Source organism: Sebastes fasciatus, chromosome 11 (genome assembly GCF_043250625.1).
Source record: "Sebastes fasciatus isolate fSebFas1 chromosome 11, fSebFas1.pri, whole genome shotgun sequence".
In the NCBI taxonomy this organism is placed as follows: domain Eukaryota; kingdom Metazoa; phylum Chordata; class Actinopteri; order Perciformes; family Sebastidae; genus Sebastes; species Sebastes fasciatus.
The window spans coordinates 7,707,536-7,731,984 of NC_133805.1; the positions used below are offsets into that span (position 1 = coordinate 7,707,536).

At 41.3% G+C, this 24,449-nt stretch overlaps 3 protein-coding genes across 3 annotated transcripts in view; 2 read left to right on the plus strand and 1 right to left on the minus strand.

Annotated features, from left to right (window-relative positions):
- toe1 (target of EGR1, exonuclease) overlaps positions 1-24,449 on the plus strand; it is a 442,640-nt gene that overhangs the window by 309,544 nt on the left and 108,647 nt on the right. The window lies entirely within an intron of this gene.
- Positions 8,627-15,142, minus strand: LOC141776579 (acyl-coenzyme A thioesterase 1-like). The gene is made up of 8 exons (XM_074650274.1): positions 14,512-15,142; positions 14,236-14,335; positions 13,959-14,149; positions 13,118-13,287; positions 10,831-10,950; positions 9,915-9,997; positions 9,661-9,754; positions 8,627-8,740 (listed from the first exon to the last, which is right to left on the minus strand). The coding sequence occupies exons 1-8, from the start codon at positions 14,705-14,707 to the stop codon at positions 8,642-8,644; spliced, it is 1,053 nt and encodes a 350-aa protein (XP_074506375.1). The 5' UTR covers positions 14,708-15,142; the 3' UTR covers positions 8,627-8,641.
- Positions 21,042-23,868, plus strand: LOC141776572 (tripartite motif-containing protein 16-like). The gene has a single exon (XM_074650267.1). It carries the CDS (start codon positions 21,116-21,118, stop codon positions 22,781-22,783), a length of 1,668 nt encoding a protein of 555 aa, XP_074506368.1. The 5' UTR covers positions 21,042-21,115; the 3' UTR covers positions 22,784-23,868.

The window sequence follows — 24,449 nt, forward strand, 5'->3', positions numbered from 1 at the left end:
TGCTTGCCTCCATTTTGCAGAATTCCTTTGTAGAATAATTGTAATTTCTGCCACATGGCGAGAGCCTGGAAACCCTGAGATGGATACACACGAGCAGGAGAAACTTTAATCACTGAACTGGACTAAAACATTGTTGCTATTTGTGTTATTCATAAAATGCCTCCAACAGGTCAAACATGTTTTCATACAAAATTGCAATTGGAATTTTAAAAATAAGATTGTTTTTTATTTGATTTTATTGACTTTATTTGACTTTGCATGCTCTTTCTTATATCAACTGGTACTATTAATGCATACATCAGTAGCAGAAGTAGTTATTTTACATGAGTCGTCCGGAAGTAGTGATACAAATAATAACAATTTGTATTGGTATGTTAGAAGTCTATACTGCATTGTGTATCAGCATTTTTTAAAAACAACTGACTGTTTTTTTCAAATGCTCATAAGCAACATCCTCCACATCATCCTAGCACCCCTCTGCAAATTTGATTAAACCACCCAGAGATGATCTGGATTATAATTCAAGGATTATGTTGCACTAATCCAAACGTATATCTCTTGATAATGGATAATAACTAATAATCCCCTTGATGAATGGCTGCCTAATGTGGACGACAGGGTGACGAGCTGCCACATGTGATTAACATACGACAGTGCTGCCATCTAGTGTTTGCAGATGAATGCTCTGCACACAACAGGTCTATTACTTCCTCTCCTTCAGCTTCCTTTACAGTATATAATATAGGTCTATAAATATAGAAACTCCGACACAGTCTTTGGTAATGTCTCTGGGAATTATAGGGCTATTAATGACCAGTTTTAAATTAAAAAAAATACACACAAATTACACTTGAAGGCTATTTTGGATATATTTTTTTACTAAATATCTTTGAATTAGGGGTAACACTTCATTTTACAGGTCTGCAAATTTCATGGTAATGAGGAGTTAATTAGTAAGTAACTTATTTGAAATAAATTTGGAATTAATGCCAAATTACCCCAATATCTACCTCAAAATATATAAAAAATTACTTTATTATAAACATTATTTAATAATTATATGCTAAAATAGCATATAATGGTTAAAATAGGGCCCTTAGGTTTGATATCGGAGGTGGAAAACCAAAAGAAGACACTTCTGATCAGGCACAGATCTCACCACTGGGTGACTTATTGTCTGCACAAATGTAACCTGGTAGTTAATGTCATGATTCAGGGAGTTTTTTAAAGAAATTTCAAAGAAGTTATTTGCTAATTATCATCTATTTACCAGCAGACATGGAAATAAAGCATATCAATTAACTTTGTATTCTTTTCCCTGGAAATGTATTAAATAAATTACCGGCTATTGGGAAATAGCGGAATATAATTATTAAGTCAGTAATATCGAGTCATTTTTGTGTCTTCCTGACAAATGTATGTGTTCAATAGCTCAGTAGTTCACAACCTGGGGTCTGGGCCCCCCTTAGGGGACATTTACGATTAGTAAATGTCTTCTTTTGCCATTTTTGTTACTCCTAATTTAGTAAGTGGGAGCCTATTATCTGTTTTATCTGTTCTCTTGTTTCTTTCAAAAAGCAACACAATCAGGAAGTCCATTCGCTCTCCAGTTTATCCACCAATTTGTGAGCGATGTGTCTCTTAAAAGGGGAGACATTTTTCCATCCATGTTTGACACTCCACCACTGAATGTGAGTGAAAGCAGTAATGTTAATGTGTTGGTAGAACGCAGCGGGCCGTGTGGACAGGGATAAGTAGTTTAGCTTCTTCCAGGAGCTTCCTCGCTGGGATTTACTGGGAAAATCCCCAACCTGGCCAGGCTCCTACAACCTGCTGGGGTTTATCCAACAGGTTTAACTACTACAGCGTTGCTAAAGAAAAGAAAGAAGATATGAATTATTGTGAATTTGTAGCAGCAGGATGGTTCCAATCATCAAGCAGCCACCTCAGCAATCAGCAGTACTTTACAAGAACCAGTAAGCTGATACTGTACTGTTCATTCAACCTGGTGTTTAAACAGAGACCCTGCATGCAAGTAATCATAGGAAATGACGACAACCAATGAACTTTAAGTTGTATTATCTGTTAAGAACAGTAGCGGCCTTACCTTCATTCTGATGGTGGCTGTATATAATGTTTCTCCTCAGTTCTCCTCAGTCAAAGCATGCTGCATCTCAGCCATGTGTTAAGCAGCACTGAGGTAATCCACCTGTTCTCTCTGTCTGTGTGTGTGTGTGTGTGTGTGTGTGTGTGTGTGTGTGTGTGTGTGTGTGTGTGTGTGTGTGTCCAGCATGACATATGGCGGTGTGTTCCTTTATTCTAGCATAGCAGGTCAAGTACCTGCAGCTAAATCTCAGTTCCCTAGTTTTTTGCGTTGTGTCCCGCACTGACGAACAGTTTTCTTACAACTATCCGTAAATCTTTAATCATTTTAAGGGTATCATGAAAATAAAACATTTGAGTGCAATCTTTCTTGATTGGCTGTGAAAAAGCTGCAAAAAACCCAAACAAACAAAAGTCTATCCATGTTACAGATTCATGTATTCATATTAAACAACAAATTAAAGGCAGGGTTGACGATGTTCTCCAGTTTACACTATTTGTTCTATTGATTGAAATGGTCTTTACACCCCGACAGCGATCCATTACTGATGAGCTCTGAAAAAGGACCGGAAAAGAGCCGTCATCTGTAGCTTCTATAACCCTTTAAAAATGTCTACCAATCACTGCCTCACGGTCCGCTTGGAAAGAACCAATCAGATGCCTCCCTGCTCGTACTCTACCCTTGGCGTGCACCAGTCTGAACCCAAAGCGCGTCGCCGCCGCACGTTTACTGGAGAATGGAAAAGAAAACTCAGCCCTGCAGTAGCACTGCCGCGGTTACTTGTCATGAGGTAGCGTTGTTGAGTTGAGGTCTTCTCTCCGCTCTGTGTCTGTGAAGTAGTTGCGATGCGGCGGTGCTCGTGCATGTGTGTGGGGGGCGTTGCATTGCAAGGAGCCCCGAGAGGAGGGGGTGGGTTTAGACGGAGCTTCTGAGGCGATACTACTTTCAAATTTTGCTAGCTTTCCAACATCGTCGACCCGATCTTTAACTGCAGAAGCAGCTGATCTGGTCCAATCATGTCTTTCTGGATTCAGAGCTGCAGCAAAAAACGTGTTTGATGATATTTGTTGAAACCCATCTGAAGCTTGAAATGCTGGTTTGACTCAGTATACGATATTCTGAAATTCTATTTTGTTGTTTTGTTATCATTCAGCAATTCATGGATTTTAAGACAGTTTAGTTTGATAATTCTATTAACCTACTGTCAGACAGCTGTTTAAATCAGTAAAAGAAAATTTAACTGGATTTGAGGATGAGTCAGAGAAACATGGAGCCATCACCAAGAAGTATTTTAAAACTAAAAACTTAAATGTTTTCAAATGTGGAGCAGGTTTTAACCGAGGCTTCGTTGTAAATGAGGAAAATGAGGCTATGTTCCAAATCGCATACTTTTAACTTTTAGTACATACTTCAGCTGCCCTTACAAAGTGTTCACTGTTAAATGCAGTATTGGGACATACTACTTCGCCTTGACCTTTGACCCTCTTGCTCATATATCTGCTGTGCAGAGGATTGTGGGTCAGAACAGCCAGAAAAGCATGCTTACTTGCATTCTGCAAAATGCAACCAGATGTAGTAAGACATGGTATTTTTGGCATACTGCATTTGACATACTATGTATTGGGACATACTAAATCTTTTCATACTAAATAGTATGGTAGTATGGGTATTGGAACGAACAGAGTTAAAATTCACAATCTCTGCTTCCTGGAATGAATCATAGGTTGAAAACTCCTCCCTGCTCATCCTGCTCTCAAACACACAGAGCTGCACTCGGTCCTCTTATTTCCTTGTTCCCGCCCCTTCAGATCTACAGTTTGAAAGTGGGTGTAACCGACATGGTGAGAGCTGACAGGCACCATTAGATCAGAGCTCAAACTAAATTCACTTCTCAGGAAGTGAAACTCAGACAGTCGTTGCTACTGAGAGGTGAAATGGCGCAGAAAGGAGTTCAGCTGGACGAGGAAACAATCTCTTGTTCCATCTGTCTGGATCTACTGAAGGATCCGGGGACTATTCCCTGTGGACACAGCTACTGCATGAACTGTATTCAAAACCACTGGGATGGAGAGGATGAGAAGAAGATCTACAGCTGCCCTCAGTGTAGGCAGACCTTCACACCGAGGCCTGTCCTGATGAAAAGCACCATGTTAGCAGATTTAGTGGAGGAACTGAAGAAGACTGGACTCCAAGCTTCTCCTGCTGATCACTGCTATGCTGGACCTGAAGATGTGGCCTGTGATGTCTGCACTGGTAGGAAACTGAAAGCCTTCAAGTCCTGTCTGGTGTGTCTGGTCTCTTACTGTGAGAAACACCTCCAGCTTCATTACGATGTGGCTCAATTAAAGAAACACAAGCTGGTGGAGCCCTCCAAGAAGCTCCAGGAGAACATCTGCTCTCGTCACGACGAGGTGATGAAGATTTTCTGTCGTACTGATCAACAGTGTATCTGTTATCTCTGCTTAATGGATGAACATAAAGGACACGACACCGTCTCAGCTGCAGCAGAAAGGACCGAGAGGCAGAGAGAGCTGGAGGTGAGTCGACTCAACATCCAGCAGAGGATCCAGGACAGAGGGAAAGATGTGAAGCTGCTCCAACAGGAGGTGGAGGCTGTCAATCGCTCTGCCGATAAAGCAGTGAACGACAGTGAGAAGATCTTCACCGAGCTGATGCGTCTCATGAAGAAAAGAAGCTCTGATGTGAAGCAGCAGGTCAGATCCCAGCAGAAAAGTGAAGTGAGTCGAGTCAAAGAGCTTCAGGAGAAGCTGGAGCAGGAGATCACTGAGCTGAAGAGGAGAGACGCTGAGATGAAGCTGCTGTCACACACAGAGGATCTCAACCAGTTTTTACTCAACTACCCCTCACTGTCACCACTCAGCGAGTCTACATCCAGCATCAATATCCGTCCTCTGAGCTACTTTGAGGACGTGACGGCGGCTGTGTCAGAATTCAGAGATAAACTACAGGACGTTCTGAGAGAGAAATGGACAAACGTCTCACAGACAGTGACTGAAGTGGATGTTTTACTGTCACAACCAGAGCCCAAGACCAGAGCTGGATTCTTGAAATATTCACGTGAAATAACACTGGATCCAAACACAGCACACACACTGCTGTTATTATCTGAGGGGAACAGAAAAGCAACATTTATGATGCAACATCAGTCTTATCCTAGTCACCCAGACAGATTCACTAGATGTTATCATGTCCTGAGTAGAGAGAGTCTGACTGGACGTTGTTACTGGGAGGTGGAGTGGAGAGGGAGAGTAGTTTATGTAGCAGTCGCATACAAGAGTATCAGGAGAGCAGGGGGGCCGAATGAATGTTTGTTTGGATTGAATGACAAATCTTGGGCGTTAGCTTGTGACCAAAACAGTTATATATTTTTGTACAACTATGTCAAAACCCCCGTCTCAGGTCCTCTGTCCTCCAGAGTAGGAGTGTACCTGGATCACAGTGCAGGTGTTCTGTCCTTCTACAGCGTCTCTGAAACCATGACTCTCCTCCACAGAGTCCAGACCACATTCACTGAGCCTCTCTATGCTGGACTCTGCCTTTTAGGTGATGATGTCACTGCTGAGTTCTGTAAACTGAAATAGGCAGAAGTCATTTGAGGGACAGAGGGTTCAATTCTGTGTTTTAGCTCTTTTTAAACTTGTTTTGTCTCCATGTTTGTTGATCTCTCTCTTTTTTCAGATAATAGACAAAGTAAACACATTTTACAAATTCTTAAAGGAATAGTTTGACATTTTGGAAAATGTGCTTATTCACTTCCTTGCTGAGAGTTAGATAAAAAGAGCCAGCAGACGGTTATCTGAGCTTAGCATAAAGACTGGAAACAGCTAGTCCGGCTCTCTCTGAAGGTAACGTCCCAGCACCTCAATATCTCATCGATGAATGACATTATACTGTGTCTAGTTTGTTAAATCTGTACAAAAACCAAAGTGTAAAACCATCAAGTTGTGGTTTTAGAGGGGGTTATGTACCGGACTGTGGGCATAGTCAGTTCCTGGAGTTGGGTTATCACTAAGTTGCCAGGCAACCAGCAGAGGCTTCAGGAAGTTACTGCTCCTAGTCAAAAAAAAAATCCCGTAAAACCACAACTTGTCATTTTTACACTTTGGTTATTTGTACGGATCAAACACACGAGACTTGTTAAATAGTGATCTTTAGAGGTGCTGGTTGGTGGATTTTTGTATTACCTTTGGGCCGAGCCAGGCCAGCTGATATGACAGATGTGAGAGTGGTAACAATCTTTTCATCTAACTCTCAGCAAGAAAGCAAATAAGACAATTTTCCAAAATGTTGTAATGTTATTTTAATGTCTCTCTATTGTGAAAAGGAATTGCTCTGTTTTTGTCATGAGGACTTTCTAGTTGGTTGGTTGGCTCTCTGTTCCTGTCTCCAGCCCTAGGCCATGTACTCTCCTCACACTCCCCAAACCTGCCATCCTCCAACCATCCACTAGATGCCCTCAGACGTCCACGCCCACCTACACACCTGTTCCCACTTTCCCTCATCAGCCCTGCTGTTCATAACCGGCCCTTTTTCACACACTCCTTGCTAGTTTGTCAAAGTTGCCGTATGCCTCATGCCTTAGAGTTCCATCTGATCTGTTTTGTTTTTTCTGGTTACCTGTTCTGGATGTACCTGCCTGTTTATCTGCTGCAATAAATCATATCAGTCTGCCTGCCTAGTCTGCATTTTGGGTCTTATTCCTGTTACTTCGCATACACCAGCCATTTTGAAAAGAGGACAAAATAACCTCCCATCTCCAGTTAAATGAACTGTAAAGGCACTACACAAGCCACAGAAAGAGATACAAATTAGTCGTTAATGTTTTTAAAACACCTTGAAACAAACACTTTATAAATGTATTTTCTTTTTAATGAAGAACAACAATAAACAGATTAATTCTACATTCAGGTAATTAATCAGAAGTAGCAAAGTTTCAAATCCACAGCAAATATGCAAAACTGATTAAATGGAGTAATACTGCATATAATACGAGTACAGGTGAAAAAAATGTGTTTCTGGTGTGATTAATAATATCTCATCATGATTTATTTGGATTAGTATATTAATACCCAAAAATGCTTGCACACATTCTAATGAATACAGGCCAGCACTTGAAACTCTTGTTATAGTGATGTAGTAGCACAGCATATCACTCCCAGATCCTGCACGAGATTGACAGAAGCAGAAACTGAACCGGAAGGAAAAATGTTTGGACAGTAACGTGACTGAGGTTTGTGGATGTTTCACTCACCAGTTGTTTCCCTGCTCAGCCTGCTGTAGTGTAACATTAGTCCATTGTTTTATTCCACAATACTGAACAGAATAATCCAAACAGGTAGAAAAAGTAAGATGTGAGAGGAGCACAGGATGCTTTTTACTCTCTTGGTCCTAATTGTGCTTTAATGCACCAGGTTTGTAGGTCTACTTTCTCTCATTTTTTTCTATTGAGCTAGATTAAAAAAAAAAATAGTTTTAAAAAACGCAAACGGAGCGGATCAAAACGAGACTTCTTACTGAAATATTGTAGTGACGGCTCATATTTCCCAGAGTTTCCATAGTTGTATCTTTTTGCTGTGTGTTCGTGTTTTATTTGAACCATTAGTGAGGTGGCTGTTATATTTTTTGACAGGTAGCTCGTAATAAAGTTTCACTAGTGAACTTTATTACATATAACTGCGAGCGTCAATTCCTGTGCTGAAAGTGTCAGTAATCAAGTTAATATTTTCATTTACATCCAGGACAACTGACCCGGTTTTATCGGCTCATTTTATCTAAACTAATCAGCCGTTCCTCTCAATATGAGTGACAGGAAAAAATAGGAATCGTGTATCCGATAGAAGTTCAGACAAAACGTCACGCCGCGCTGTGCAGCGCCGTGTTGCTCGTGTTGCTCGTGGCCAGTTAGGACACTCCAATAGAAAATTATATAATCAAGCCCAAGTACATGTCCTAGTTGTTTCCTAAATGCAAACTATCAGTGTTTTGTGCTTTATTTTGCATTGCAGTGTTAAGTCCTTCCATTACCAAACTGAATGACTTAATTTTACTAATAGCTTAGCCGTTATTTCAGTTTAGTTTTTTGTCAGGAGAGAATTCAGCTGAGGGGGCACAGTGACCTTTTTGGACGGGCCTGGACCCCCATGGCCCGGCCCTAACGCCGACGCTGCTGTGAAGTAGTTGCGATGCGGCGGTGCTCGTGCATTTGTGTGGGGGACGTTGCATTGCAAGGAGCCCCGAGGGGAGGGGGTGGGTTTAGACGGAGCTTCTGAGGCGTGTCAACGTGTTTGATGATATTTGTTGAAACCCATCTGAAGCTTGAAATGCTGGTTTGTCTCTGTATACGATATTCTGAAATTCTATTTTGTTGTTTTGTTATCATTCAGCAATTCATGGATTTCAAGACAGTTTAGTTTGATAACTCTATTAACCTACTGTCAGACAGCTGTTTTAATCAGTAAAGTTTAATCCTGGAGCTTCAAACCTCTGGACCCAGCTTGTTATTCACACAGGATGTCGTCATGTCAGTAAACTCACGTCCATTGCAGACTCCTGGGCGGGCCAGTTCTGATCGTCCTCAGCGACAACCAGCAACAGAGGACACTTGAGTCGTCCCACCTGCTCAGAGACAAACAGCAGCAGCGTTTCAGCTTTTATCACCGGCTGCAGCTTTGAATATCTATATCACCTGTGGAATCATTTATCTGTGGATTTTTGAGGCATTACTCAGAGCTAGAGAGGCAAGATTAGCCACAGATACTTCACTTTGTTGTAGATTCAGCTGAAAACGAAAGAATATAAAATAAATTCATCCACATCGCCGTTTAGTCTCTAAACACATAGATACAACATAATGCAAACCATCTGCAGTGCAGAACTTTTGTCTCCCCCCTCTGGCAGTGAGAGTAAATACACAAACACTGTGGACATGCTGATGACATATGCCTGCAGGTGAGCTCACCACATCTCCCCCCGCCTCCAGGAGCGCTCTCTTCAAGTCTTCCCTTGCAAATAAGGCCAGAGGGAAATAAAATAAAAAAAGGAAAATAACTTTAATCCTTCCTCTGAATGCCAAGTTATTTTTTTTTATCTGGAGCATCCACTCCCGAAACTTTGGTTGGGCGCTTCTTAGGATTTAGGAGTATTGCCATATTCCTAGCTGCTGCTCCGTCGCTATGGTCTCCCCCTTCCTGTCCCCTTTAGCTCTGGCCGGTTGGTATAAAACGCATCACTTCTGGCGCACCAGCAAGGGAAAGTCGCCACAGACACCACAACTACGGTATACTACAAAATACAGAGAGCTTTCCCTGGTGGCAATAGGCTTAATCAACATTGTGTGAACTTGGGCTTGAAATTTTGTGTATGGGTTCTGGGTGTTTCATATCTTGTGTGTGTGTGTGTGTGTGTGTGTGTGTGTGTGTGTGTGTGTGTGTGTGTGTGTGTGTGTGTGTGTGTGTGTGTGTGTGTGAAAAGTCCGAAATAAAATAATCCCAAAAAAGAGGAAAAGGCAGAGAGAAATTCTGCCTGGTGGTACTCACGTCCACTTTGAGTGAGGGGTCAGTGGGGATGGGCAGCAGCAGATCTCGCCAGATCACGTGATTCTCCTCGGTGAAGCGAGTCTTATCAACGTTTCTGATTGGACAACATAAAAACACTGAAAAATGCTTCAGAGAAAGATCAAAGTTTGTCCTGAGGGTGGCGCTAAAGGAAAGGTCTTGGGGTCATTCAAATCTAAGGTTCATTCTCTGGAGAGAGCAAAAATATGAAAGTAACTGAAGGAAGATCAACTTACTGGTTATAGGCAATCAATGTTTGCTCCATAGTTGCGTCAATCGGCTGCACATGACTCCCACTAATACACACTATACACCTGAGCTGGGAGACCACACACACACACACACACACACATATAAAATATACAGAGGTTTACACATGACCAGTGGAGACGGAAACCTGAAATCATTTTAATGGACAAGCAAGATCCAAAAAGTGACACAGAACAGCAAAACTACACAAAATGACAAAGGAGCAATTTATAAAACAACTTTATGTGGAAACAACAATTATTATTATCTGACTATCAACTTAGAGCTTCATGAGCAGCCAGAACACTGAGCAGAAACGTGGCACTGATTAAGGGGTCTCCATTGTTTCCTTTTTTTTTCGATCTATGATGATATTTCCCAGAATTTACTTTGTTACTTTGTTTTTGGGCTGGAGATCCCTGTTAGTTTAGTTTTTAGTAAACTCCTTTTTCAGTTTAGGGGGATGAGCTGGGTGCGACAACCCATTGCGTGGCTGGCCCAGCGACTCCCCCCTCTTTTGTTCATTTAACTGGGATCTCCAACCCTTTGTTTGCTTAGTTGCATTCTGACATTTATTTTTTTCCTGACTGATAATAGATTGTTTCCTTTTCACATAACTGTCTCATGGCGTCCTTTCTAGCTTCGTCCTCTCCAGAGCCTTCGTTAGTTTGAGAGGCCGCAACATTGTTCATGAATGAATCTGTTAGTGTGTTTTGTGCTGTTTTGGCCAAATCGTTGCTCTCCGCACACTATGGGTTCAAAACTGTTCAATTTAACACAACATGTCGTTATCTGTGTGGTCTCACATTTTCAACATCTGTTAAGATTTGAAAAATCTTTTAGCGTGGGCCAGCCTCAAGCTGTATCAAAATGATGGAAGTAACTTTCAGCTAGCCGTCTTACCTTTACAACTTTGGAGTAAACCGCTGTTTTGAGGGTGACACTGGTGCCGAAGGAAAGACCCATCATGGCGATCCTGCTGCTGAGGATCTGAGGATGCTGCTCCAGGAGTCTGTAGGCCGTCTGCAGCAGGAAAACATGTCAGAAAACAAACTGTTACAGCTGTATCACAGAGGCCAGGCTTTGAACATTTTGTGATACAGGCAGAAAAGAAATTTTAAGTTTAAGTTTGTGTGGATTTTCATACTTTATATTAACATGCATATAAACCAAGATTGCACTCTGTATTGTAGAGGATGAAGCTTTGTACGTCTTTCTTCATTTCTTGCGGTCTACATCCTTTTATCTGGTATTCAGTGTTAGATGACATAAACCTTGTGACATCTATAATAACTCAAACTTCAAATATTTTTAATTGGCAACACGTTTCCATGAACCAGCTCTCATTATGTCTTGGTAGTTTACAGGCTGCTGTAATCTGGGTATGATCTTTGACTCTCACCTTTCCTCTCAGTGTCAGGCAACTAAAGTTGTGAAATCACGTTTTAAGAAACAGTCAGTTATGTTATCTTTGTCTTATCTAAATCTTCAGATAATAATTCACACATCTGTCCTGGAGGAACGATCATTTCTGTGATGATTTTCCTTAGATTTCCCTTTTTCCTATTAAAAGGGTTTTTCCTCTCCAACAGTGGATCTGCATTTAGAGATAAATGAAAAACCTTTCCAGCCAATGAAACCTGGTGTCAAACTGTTAAACTAGAAAACAGTTATGAACATATTACACCATTGAGGTTAATCTTTGATTGTAGCAGGCTCAGTTAGAGCTCTGGTAGAGCTAGAGCGAAGGTCCAAAGGTAGTCGAAACTTTGGCGTGGAAAAACTGTCATGGCAAATTTCAAAGGGGTCCCTTGACCTCTGACCTCAAGATATGTGAATGAAAATGGGTTCTATGGGTACCCATGAGTCTCCCTTTACAGACATGCCCACTTTATGATAATAACATGCAATTTGGGGCAAAAACCATTCAGTCTTTTGAATACAGCAGAAATGTGTTATTTCCGCCTATACTAAAATGGTGTATTTGAATATTTCTGCATACTGGGGTCCCTAAAAAGTCTTGAATTACATAAATTAGGTAACACTGTAAAGCTGAGACTCTTTTGGATCCAATGAGCCCATCTGTATTCATGTGTGATGATGTTAGTCCCCATAGTAGCCATTTCATTGTAGTGAGACCATGTTTTGGAACTTGACCTCACTGTATAAAATGACCTGTGGTGACCTCTAGGATAATCACAGCCTCATGACACTTTACAGCCACAGACTAGAGACCTAGAGCATTCAGAGAATGGATGGCTTTCCTAGCTAGATTGACAATAAGGGGGTTTCTGAGCAGTTTACACAACAGAAGTGCTCGCCATCCAATCGGCAAGAAAAATGCAATTCATGCAGAAATCTCCAAATGTTACAACTTTTTGATACCAAATCACAGCATGGCTTTTTCTGCTCCGCAGCGAAAGCTGGACCGGAGAGGCCAGACACATAGCCACCTGACATTAAAGATCAAAGTAAGCGCGCTACACCTATTGACCGTCATCTTTTCTTGTAAAATGTCCATTGTAATCGCTAACACCGGTGTTGTCACGACTTTATTAACCGGTGGGAAAATTTCCTCACCGTCACATCCCTACTAGAGGGTCAGGCCCGGTGCTACATATTTATAATATTATTAAAGTAGAAATGTAGCAATAATAATAGTGTTATGGAAATTAATTTAATATCAAGTTAAACTAACAAAAACTCTGAATGACACTTCCTCCTGTTGTCTTTAATGCCAACACTAGTCTCTGATCTGTAAAGGTCAATGAATTTCTGAACCAGATTTTATGTGTTAAGTGACGCATAAACAGAAAGATAACAGACACACATCCTGGTGTCTGCAGCAAAGACTTTTAACCCACATAACTTAACATGAACCTGACTTAATGTGACTCTTTCTGTCTCACAGCCAAAATAAATGATTATTAACAGGATGCAGGTTGCACTTCATGATCACACCATGTCCTCTGTAGTCTTGATAGAAATTTTTGGGAGAGCAATTTATATTTTATTATTTAAAGTTACACATAGTCTGTCTTTTAAAGGCAGATATCCGGCCAAAATCGCAGACAATGCACTGAATACTCAATATGTGTACTATCGTTCAACATACTTTTGTGTGAATAAACAGTAGCATGTATGTTTTCAGATGCACTGAGCAGTAATTTAGATACTCATCAGGTTTTACCTCAAAGTACTCATTGTCCACCATCTTCCCAGTTTCAATGGTGACTTTAGGTGTCAGGTAGTCGAGGGCCAAGGAGGCGAAGCCGTGAGAAGCCAGCAGCGCTGAGCGGTACTCCACCAACTTCCCTCCACCCCCCCACAGGTCCAGGAGGCCGGGGAAAGGTCCCGGTCCTTCAGACGAGTCAAAACACCAAAAACAATTCTCAGTTTACACAACAATGATATTGTTTATCTGATCTTCTCTAGGAATATATCTGATGGAAACATTTTTCACTTGTCTGTTGGCGTGCAAAGAAGACGAGAGGACAGGATCAACAGGTCGGCTTAAGACTGGTGTCTGTGTGTATTGTTTTATGCTGTCGGGTTTGAATGTGTGTGACATTCATGGTGTTCATGTATTTCAGCCCTGCTTCCCAGCTGGGAAGACACACTGACAGCTGTTGTTGCCTGTCAGTTTGTCATGTTATGATTTGAGCATATTGTTTTATGCTAGATGCAGTACCTGTGAGGGTTTCTGGACAATATTTGTCATTTTTTTGTGTTGTTAACATACATTTGCATAAAGCAGCATATTTGTCCACTCCCATGTTGATAAGAGTATTTAATACTTGGCAGCCCTAGTTTTAACATTTAATCGGTATGTATTTTAATGTTTGGTAATAAAGTGTTTTTAAGATTATTAATATTTGTTTCTCTGCAGAGCGTCAGTCGGCCATTAGCTGCTCTTGCCTTGGGGCTATTTTCACTGTTTGCTTATGGGCTTTTTTGGGGTTTCTTTTCTGTCTAGTCCACTCTGGTAAGTGAATTGGTAGTGGGCGGACTAGTTTTTCCTCTGGTCCTACCTGAGGGGAGGAAGAGGGTCGCAGTGAGTCCGTTCTCTGTAACCGGGATCCTGCGGACGCCGGGCGCCATGTACCAGCGCTCCACCACCACACCGGCCAGCGGTACCTGATCCACGAAGCCCTCAGTCTGGTGTCCCTGGTACACCGAGATTTTGACCTCCATGGGAGTCTGGATGTTCATCTTCCTCATCCTGAGGGATGATGGGAAAGAGTTGACTCTGACACTGATTCGGTATTGATTGGTATCATCTGAACAGCTCTATCCTTGTCGGTCTACCTGAGCCAAGGTTTGCTGCCTGGAACTGGTCTGAGGCTCCACATTAGACCCATCGGTTCAACTCCAGAATATGTCCCGCCCAGACTGGGATCCTCTGTAACTGTACGGTAAAAGGCATGAAAAATTATTTCAAATTTTGATGTTAATTTTTTCCAAAAAGCTGCTTATTTTTATAACGAAATGTGTTTTGCTGTAAATAACAAACTTTAAGATGACTGAAAACATTTCTAAAATAATTTTCTTTAATTTTCCAGGTCTAGGTATTGAACCACGTACCGTTCACAGTCCCGGTGGTGTTGGCGGTGTAGTGAGCGAACGCCTCCCAGCTGTGTCCATCATCACACTGGTAGAGGGCGTAGACGGTCAGCTGGGAACCAGGGAGGACGATCTGGACCAGGACGATAAACTTCTCATCCATGAGCCCTCTGGACGGCTCGACCGACAACTTCACACAACCCTGCTTCCTGTCCATCCTGATTCAACTGAACATATACATAAACTGTGTGGGACCAAGTTGCTGCCCCATATACTGTATATACAGACGTGGACAAAAATGTTGGTACCCTTCCGTTAAAGAAAGAAAAACCCACAATGGTCACTAAAGTAACTTGAAACTGACAAAAGTAATAATAAATAAAAATTCACTGAAAATTAACTAATGAAAATCAGCTATTGTTTTTGAATTGTGGTTCAACAGAATCATTTTAAAAAACAAACTAATGAAACTGGCCTGGACAAAAATGATGGTACCCCTAGAAAAGATTGAAAATAATTTGACCACAGGGAAATATTAAACTAAGGTGTGTCCTGTAAATAGCATCACAGGTATCTTCAAACTTGTAATCAGTCAGTCTGCCTATTTAAAGGGTGAAAAGTAGTCACTGTGCTGTTTGGTATCATGGTGTGTACCACACTGAACATGGACCACAGAAAGCTAAGGAGAGAGTTGTCTCAGGAGATTAGAAAGAAAATTATAGACAAGCATGTTAAAGGTAAAGGATATAAGACCATCTCCAAGCAGCTTGTGGATGGATGGATGGATGGATAAACTGATCAGACTCTACTCTGTGAATGGTTCCTAAAGACAGCTTGAGTTTGTCAAGCTTGCTCTGAATCATGGTCCTCTCTTGTTAACACGATGATGAGAGTTCTTCAACTGAACCTTCTCAAACAGATGATTCCTCAAGTCATTGTATTCGGAAAAATGGGGCATAACATCAAATTCATTCTCGACAACACAAAAGCAAAAAAAAAATGTTCGTCAGGAATACCTTTATATCTGCCTACCTCAGTTACCCGTGTTAAGTGCCGGTTCTTAACTGGGCACAAAATGTCCTAGAGTAGTATTAATTAACCACACCTATTAATGTATAAACACATCAAGTTACTTATTACATGATGAGCACACATCAGCTCTAGTTCATCCAGTTTGTTCAAAACTCAATATATTTTTTTATTTGTTAACTGTGCATATCCTCAATATCTGCAAAAAGGAATTTATTTGTCTTTGTTAAAGGGTTTTTTGGTTGGAGTTTTTCTTATCCAAATCGAAGGTCTAAAGATAGAGGGTTTCGTATGCTGTACAGATTGTAAATTCCCTTGAGGCAAATTTGCGATATTGGACTGTATAGATAAAAATGGACTTGACTTGAACTCCTTTCCAATACTAAAGAGCAGGTATCCAATTTTGAAGACAAACATCTAAAAACAGCTAAATATATACATATGAATTTCTGTACAACGGCCTGAATTTTAACTCAAAGTCCCTTAAAAGACTTAATGTTATGCCCCAGCTTCCCTTAAATGCTTATTTATTCCTTAAATTGTAAACACTTACTGTACAGGCCGATTGAGAACAGATGCAGACCTCACAGCCTTCTTCTTCAGGTTTGGTGTGTATAAGCCACTGATTGACCGCTGAGTCTTATTAGGGTTCAAGCCCCGAAGGGGCAGAACCCTATTGAGTTTGTGCCGGTTTATTATTAGGGTTATAGCCCCGAAGGTGCCGGTTTGTTCTTTTTATTTGTTGTCTTATGCCGCGGCTCAATTTGCCGTGAGCTGGAATGAGCGAGAAACATGAAATTTCGCAGAATAACTGGAAATGATGTGCATGAGCTTCTCAAGCAATATGAGCGTAATCGACCACATGGTGGCGCTGTAATTAACGCCCAAACACGCGATTTTGGAAAGGCCACGCCCCTCACACCGTAAGTCTGATTGACTTGAAACTCGACACACATGTCCAGCTCCGTGTGATCTACAAAAAAGCTGCTCAGACCACTAAAGTCCGCCTAACTAGATTTTATGCCTTTGCTCAATTTGCTGTGAGCTGGAACGAGCTAGAGACATGAGACTTGGTACCATAACTGTACATGATGTCATAATGCTTCACATAAAATATGAAAACAATTGGCCACATGGTGGCGCTATAAAAATTTTCAAGGCCAGCCCCCTCACACCATAAGTCCTATCAATTTGAAATTTGACAGACATGTGCTGCTGAATGTGATCTACAAAAAAGTCTCTTGGACCACGAAAGTCCACCGACTAAATTTTCCGCCATGTTGAATTCTTTGAAAAACACATTTTTGACATCTCCTCCTAAACCGTAGGTCTGATTGCTGGCATATTTTCTGCGAATCATTATTGGACCAGGCTCATCAAAGGTTGCATAAAGCTTGTTGATATGTCATTGTGTTGTGAAGATATTGACCAATTCATTTTTAAGGGGCGGGCTCAGCACATCAATAGACCTAACTTCACAAGCCTTTGGCCCATCATCTCCAAACGTGCAGCATATGTTCACAAGAGTAGCTGAAACATCTGCTGAAAGTTTCATTCAAATCGACCACATGGTGGCGCTGTAATTAATGCCCAAACATGCGATATTGGAAAGGCCACGCCCCTCAAACCGTAAGTCCGATTGACTTGAAATGTTACACATATGTGCAACTCCGTGTGATCTACAATAAAGCCTCTTGGACCTCCAAAGTGCACCTGGAAATATTTTCCGCCATATTGGATTTTTTGAAAAACACATTTTTGACATCTCCTCCTAAGCCGTTGGTCTGATTGCTACCAAATTTTAATAATCGGAAGTAGCAAAGTTTCAAATCCACAGCAAATATGCAAAACTGATTAAATGGAGTAATACTGCATATAATACGAGTACAGGTGAAAAAAATGTGTTTCTGGTGTGATTAATAATATCTCATCATGATTTATTTGGATTAGTATATTAATACCCCAAAATGCTTGCACACATTCTAATGAATACAGGCCAGCGCTTGAAACTCTTGTTAAAGTGATGTAGTAGCACAGCATATCACTCCCAGATCCTGCACGAGATTGACAGAAGCAGAAACTGAACCGGAAGGAAAAATGTTTGGACAGTAACGTGACTGAGGTTTGTGGATGTTTCACTCACCAGTTGTTTCCCTGCTCAGCCTGCTGTAGTGTAACATTAGTCCATTGTTTTATTCCACAATACTGAACAGAATAATCCAAACAGGTAGAAAAAGTAAGATGTGAGAGGAGCACAGGATGCTTTTTACTCTCTTGGTCCTAATTGTGCTTTAATGCACCAGGTTTGTAGGTCTACTTTCTCTCATTTTTTTCTATTGAGCTAGATTAAAAAAAAAAATAGTTTTAAAAAACGCAAACGGAGCGGATCAAAACGAGACTTCTTACTGAAATATTGTAGTGACGGCTCATATTTCCCAGAGTTTCCATAGTTGTATCTTTTTGCTGTGTGTTCGTGTTTTATTTGAACCATTAGTGAGGTGGCTGTTATATTTTTTGACAGGTAGCTCGTAATAAAGTTTCACTAGTGAACTTTATTACATATAACTGCGAGCGTCAATTCCTGTGCTGAAAGTGTCAGTAATCAAGTTAATATTTTCATTTACATCCAGGACAACTGACCCGGTTTTATCGGCTCATTTTATCTAAACTAATCAGCCGTTCCTCTCAATATGAGTGACAGGAAAAAATAGGAACCGTGTATCCGATAGAAGTTCAGACAAAACGTCACGCCGCGCTGTGCAGCGCCGTGTTGCTCGTGTTGCTCGTGGCCAGTTAGGACACTCCAATAGAAAATTATATAATCAAGCCCAAGTACATGTCCTAGTTGTTTCCTAAATGCAAACTATCAGTGTTTTGTGCTTTATTTTGCATTGCAGTGTTAAGTCCTTCCATTACCAAACTGAATGACTTAATTTTACTAATAGCTTAGCCGTTATTTCAGTTTAGTTTTTTGTCAGGAGAGAATTCAGCTGAGGGGGCACAGTGACCTTTTTGGACGGGCCTGGACCCCCATGGCCCGGCCCTAACGCCGACGCTGCTGTGAAGTAGTTGCGATGCGGGGGTGCTCGTGCATTTGTGTGGGGGGGCGTTGCATTGCAAGGAGCCCCAAGGGGAGGAGGTGGGTTTAGACGGAGCTTCTGAGGCGATGCTACTTTCAAATTTTCCAATCATGTCTTTCTGGATTCAGAGCTGCAGCAAAAAACGTGTTTGATGATATTTGTTGAAACCCATCTGAAACTTGAAACGCTGGTTTGACTCAGTATATGATATTCTGAAATTCTATTTTGTTGTTTTGTTATCATTCAGCAATTCATGGATTTTAAGACAGTTTAGTTTGATAACTCTATTAACCTACTGTCAGACAGCTGTTTTAATCAGTAAAAGAAAATTGAACTGGATTTGAGGATGAGTCAGAGAAACATGGAGCCATCACCAAGAAGTATTTTAAAACTAAAAACTTAAATGTTTTTGTAGGGGTTCTACTGTAGTAGGTTTTGATTATTAGCAAAATAATTAATAAATAATAATAGAATTATTAATATTAATAAAGATTATCAATAAACATCAATAATAAACGGGGCACCACCCTGGAATCAGGGACCAATGACCAAAACGTTAATATAGTCTCATTATATATGCTAAACTATCAATTTGGAACGTTGATTAATAATTAAATTAATAACTATAACCAAAATAGATAGTAAAGGTTGAAGGATATCGGAGTTCTTGACATAGCAGAGGTTGGCATTATTTACTCTTGTGCAACATTAAAGAGACCAGCATGTATATTCCACAAACATTTATTTACAAGATAATAAAGGTTCAAAACACAATATTAATCTAACTAAATAACTAAACTAAACAAACCAAACAAAGTGTGTGTGTGTGTGTGAGAGAGAGAGAGAGAGAGAGGGGGGGGGAAACAAGATGGCGTCTTGTTTCAAAATGTCTGTATTGCCTACAAACAAAATGGTGAGCACTGTAAAACTACAAAGATGGCTGAATCAAAGATGGCGGAATCAAAGATGGCGGAATCAAAGATGGCCATCAGCATGTCATCACATGACCTCTTTGTTCTTCTGAGAAGAAGGACAGAGAGGGGGGGGGTGATGTGGGGTTAAGATTATCTGAAGCTGTATGTTTATGTTTAACTAATTCACAGTTTCTGTATGTGATCTTTATGTGTGTTAGATATGCAGTGGGTTAGAAAAGATGGTTAGTTTGCATGCAAGACCTTGTCTATGTGAAGCATAAACTAAACACATCAGATGTGGCGAAGCCAGTTACCCAAAAATCAAATACAGATAAATCAACACAGTCAAACTCAATGAATAACATTAAACCAAATCAATACAAGTACTTTCTAGAAATCAAAGTTGGACAGTCTTGCTCAGCCCTGTGCGATTGCTCATGCTAAGGCCCAGTACGTTACCAATCCATGGAAGAAAAGGGTTTGTGATTCCATGTGTTGAAGTTGTGGTTCCAAGTCAAAGATGTCGTCTTTGCTGTTAGCTTGGTGCTAACTTCTTTGCTTGATAGCTTGAAGTTAACTGGTGAAAAGGGCAGAGCACTCGCGTCGTCTGCCTTTTGGTTCCTTGGTTGCAATGGCTGTTTCCTAACAGGCCATTGATCAGAACAGAGCTGTTTCTACAGCTTCTGGACTGGAGAGCTTAGATGAAGAGTAGAAAGAGGGCTGTGGGTCACCTCCAGCAGCTGGTCAGCTTGGGTCAGGAGGTGAAGAGCAAAGAGTAGAAAGAGGTCGAAAAGAGGAGGAACAAAGAACATTCCTCTGGTTTTGTTCTGTGTGATTTTCACACCTCTGGGTGAAATGTTACTGTAACCAATGAGGACTGACATGAGTCCTGTGGTCAAGGATCAGGTTACTGAGTTCATGAGGTCACTTGAAACCAGCCAGATGCTGGGTCCCGACATTTTCAAATGTGGAGCAGGTTTTAACCGAGGCTTTGTTGTAAATGGTGAAAATGAGGCTATGTTCCAAATCGCATACTTTTAAGTTTTAGTACATACTTCAGCTGCCCTTACAAAGTGTGCACTGTTAAATGCAGTATTGGGACATATTACTTCACCTTGACCTTTGACCCTCTTGCTCATATATCTGCTGTGCAGAGGATTGTGGGTCAGAACAGCCAGAAAAGCATGCTTACTTGCATTCTGCAAAATGCGACCAGATGTAGTAAGACATGGTATTTTTGGCATACTGCATTTGACATACTATGTATTGGGACATACTAAATCTTTTTCTGTCATACAAAATAGTATGGTAGTATGGGTATTGGAACGAACAGAGTTAAAATTCACAATCTCTGCTTCCTGGAATGAATCATAGGTTGAAAACTCCTACCTGCTCATCCTGCTCTCAAACACGACAGCTCGACGGTTTATTTCCTTGTTCCCTCCCCCTTCAGATCTACAGTTTGAAAGTGGGTGTAACCGACATGGTGAGAGCTGAAAGGCCCCATTCCCAACACAAACACATGCTGTTTAGATCAGAGCTCAGACTAGATTCACTTCTCAGGAAGTGAATCTCAGACAGTCGTTGCTACTGAGAGGTGAAATGGCGCAGAGAGGAGTTCAGCTGGAGCAGGAAACTTTCTCTTGTTCCATCTGTCTGGATCTACTGAAGGATCCGGTGACTATTCCCTGTGGACACAGCTACTGCATGAACTGTATTAAAACCCACTGGGATGGAGAGGACAAGAAGAAGATCTACAGCTGCCCTCAGTGTAGGCAGACCTTCAAACGGAGGCCTGTCCTGATGAAAAACACCATGTTAGCAGATTTAGTGGAGGAAATGAAGAAGACTGGACTCCAAGCTTCTCCTGCTGATCACTGCTATGCTGGACCTGAAGATGTGGCCTGTGATGTCTGCACTGGGAGGAAACTGAAAGCCTTCAAGTCCTGTCTGGTGTGTCTGGTCTCTTACTGTGAGAAACACCTCCAGCTTCATTACGATGTGGCTCAATTAAAGAAACACAAGCTGGTGGAGCCCTCCAAGAAGCTCCAGGAGAACATCTGCTCTCGTCACGACGAGGTGATGAAGATTTTCTGTCGTACTGATCAGCAGTGTATCTGTTATCTCTGCTTAATGGATGAACATAAAGGACACGACACCGTCTCAGCTGCAGCAGAAAGGACCGAGAGGCAGAGAGAGCTGGAGGTGAGTCGACTCAACATCCAGCAGAGGATCCAGGACAGAGGGAAAGATGTGAAGCTGCTCCAACAGGAGGTGGAGGCTGTCAATCGCTCTGCCGATAAAGCAGTGAACGACAGTGAGAAGATCTTCACCGAGCTGATGCGTCTCATGAAGAAAAGAAGCTCTGATGTGAAGCAGCAGGTCAGATCCCAGCAGAAAAGTGAAGTGAGTCGAGTCAAAGAGCTTCAGGAGAAGCTGGAGCAGGAGATCACTGAGCTGAAGAGGAGAGACGCTGAGATGAAGCTGCTGTCACACACAGAGGATCACAACCAGTTTTTACTCAACTACCCATCACTGTCACCACTCAGCGAATCTACATCCAGCATCAATATCCGTCCTCTGAGCTACTTTGAGGACGTGACGGCAGCTGTGTCAGAAGTCAGAGATAAACTACAGGACGTTCTGAGAGAGAAATGGACAAACGTCTCACAGACAGTGACTGAAGTGAATGTTTTACTGTCACAACCAGAGCCCAAGACCAGAGCTGGATTCTTGAAATATTCACGTGAAATAACACTGGATCCAAACACAGCAAACACACTGCTGTTATTATCTGAGGGGAACAGAAAAGCAACATTTATGATGCAACATCAGTCTTATCCTAGTCACCCAGACAGATTCACTAGATGTTATCAGGTCCTGAGTAGAGAGAGTCTGACTGGACGTTGTTACTGGGAGGTGGAGAGGAGAGGGAGAGAAGTTTATGTAGCAGTCGCATACAAGAGTATCAGGAGAGCAGGGGTGCCAAATGAATGTTTGTTTGGATTGAATGACAAATCTTGGGCGTTAGATTGTGACCAAAACAGTTATAGATTTTTGTACAACTATGTCAAAACCCCCGTCTCAGGTCCTCTGTCCTCCAGAGTAGGAGTGTACCTGGATCACAGTGCAGGTGTTCTGTCCTTCTACAGCGTCTCTGAAACCATGACTCTCCTCCACAGAGTCCAGACCACATTCACTGAGCCTCTCTATGCTGGACTCTGGCTTATAGTTGATGATGACACTGCTGAGTTCTGTAAACTGAAATAGACAGAAGTCATTTGAGGGACAGTGGGTTCAATTCTGTGTTTTAGCTCTTTTTAAACTTGTTTTGTCTCCATGTTTGTTGATCTCTCTCTTTTTTCAGATAATAGACAAAGTAAGCACAGTTTACAAATTCTTAAAGGAATAGTTTGACATTTTGGAAAATGTGCTTATTCACTTCCTTGCTGAGAGTTAGATAAGAAGAGCCAGCAGACGGTTATCTGAGCTTAGCATAAAGACTGGAAACAGCTAGTCCGGCTCTGTCCGAAGGTAACGTCCCAGCACCTCAATATCTCACCAATGAACACATTATAATGTATCTAGTTTGTTAAATCTGCACAAAAACCAAAGTGCAAAACCATTAAGTTGTGGTTTTACAGGGGGTTATGTACCGGACTGTGGGCATAGTCAGTTCCTGGAGTTGAGTTATCACTGAGTTGCCAGGCAACCAGCGGAGACTTCAGGAAGTTACTGCTCCTAGTCAAAAAAAAAATCCCGTAAAACCACAACTTGTCATTTTTACACTTTGGTTATTTGTACGGATCAAACACACGAGACTTGTTAAATAGTGATCTTTCGAGGTGCTGGTTGGTGGATTTTTTTATTACCTTTGGGTCGAGCCAGGCCAGCTGATATGACAGATATGAGAGTGGTAATAATCTTTTCATCTAACTCTCAGCAAGAAAGCAAATAAGACAATTTTCCAAAATGTTGTAATGTTACTTTAATGTCTCTCTATTGTGAAAAGGAATTGCTCTCATTTTGTCTAGTTGGTTGGTTGGCTCTCTGTTCCTGTCTCCAGCCCTAGGCCATGTACTATCCTCACACTCCCCAAACCTGCCATCCTCCAACCATCCACTAGATGTCCTCAGACGTCCACGCCCACCGACACACCTGTTCCCACTTTCCCTCATCAGCCCTGCTGTTCATAACCGGCCCTTTTTCACACACTCCTTACTAGTTTGTCAAAGTTGCCGTATGCCTCATGCCTTAGAGTTCCATCTGATCTGTTTTGTTTTTTTCTGGTTACCTGTTCTGGATGTACCTGCCTGTTTATCTGCTGCAATAAATCATATCAGTCTGCCTGCCTAGTCTGCATTTTGGGTCTTATTCCTGTTACCCCGCATACACCAGCCATTTTGAAAAGAGGACAAAATAACCTCCCATCTCCAGTTAAATGAACTGTAAAGGCACTACACAAGCCACAGAAAGAGATACAAATTAGATGTTAATGCTTTTTAAGACACCTTGAAACAAACACTTTATAAATGTATTTTCTTTTTAATGAAGAACAACAATATACAGATTAATTCTACATTCAGGTAATTAATCAGAAGTATCAAAGTTTCAAATCCACATCAAATATGCTAAACTGATTAAATGGAGTAATACTGCATATAATACGAGTACAGGTGGAAAAAAAATGTGTTTCTGGTGTGATTAATAATATCTCATCATGATTTATTTGGATTAGTATATTAATACCCCAAAATGCTTGCACACATTCTAATGAATACAGGCCAGCACTTGAAACTCTTGTTATAGTGATGTAGTAGCACAGCACATCACTCCCAGATCCTGCACGAGATTGACAGAAGCAGAAACTGAACCGGAAGGAAAAATGTTTGGACAGTAACGTGACTGAGGTTTGTGGATGTCTCACTCACCAGTT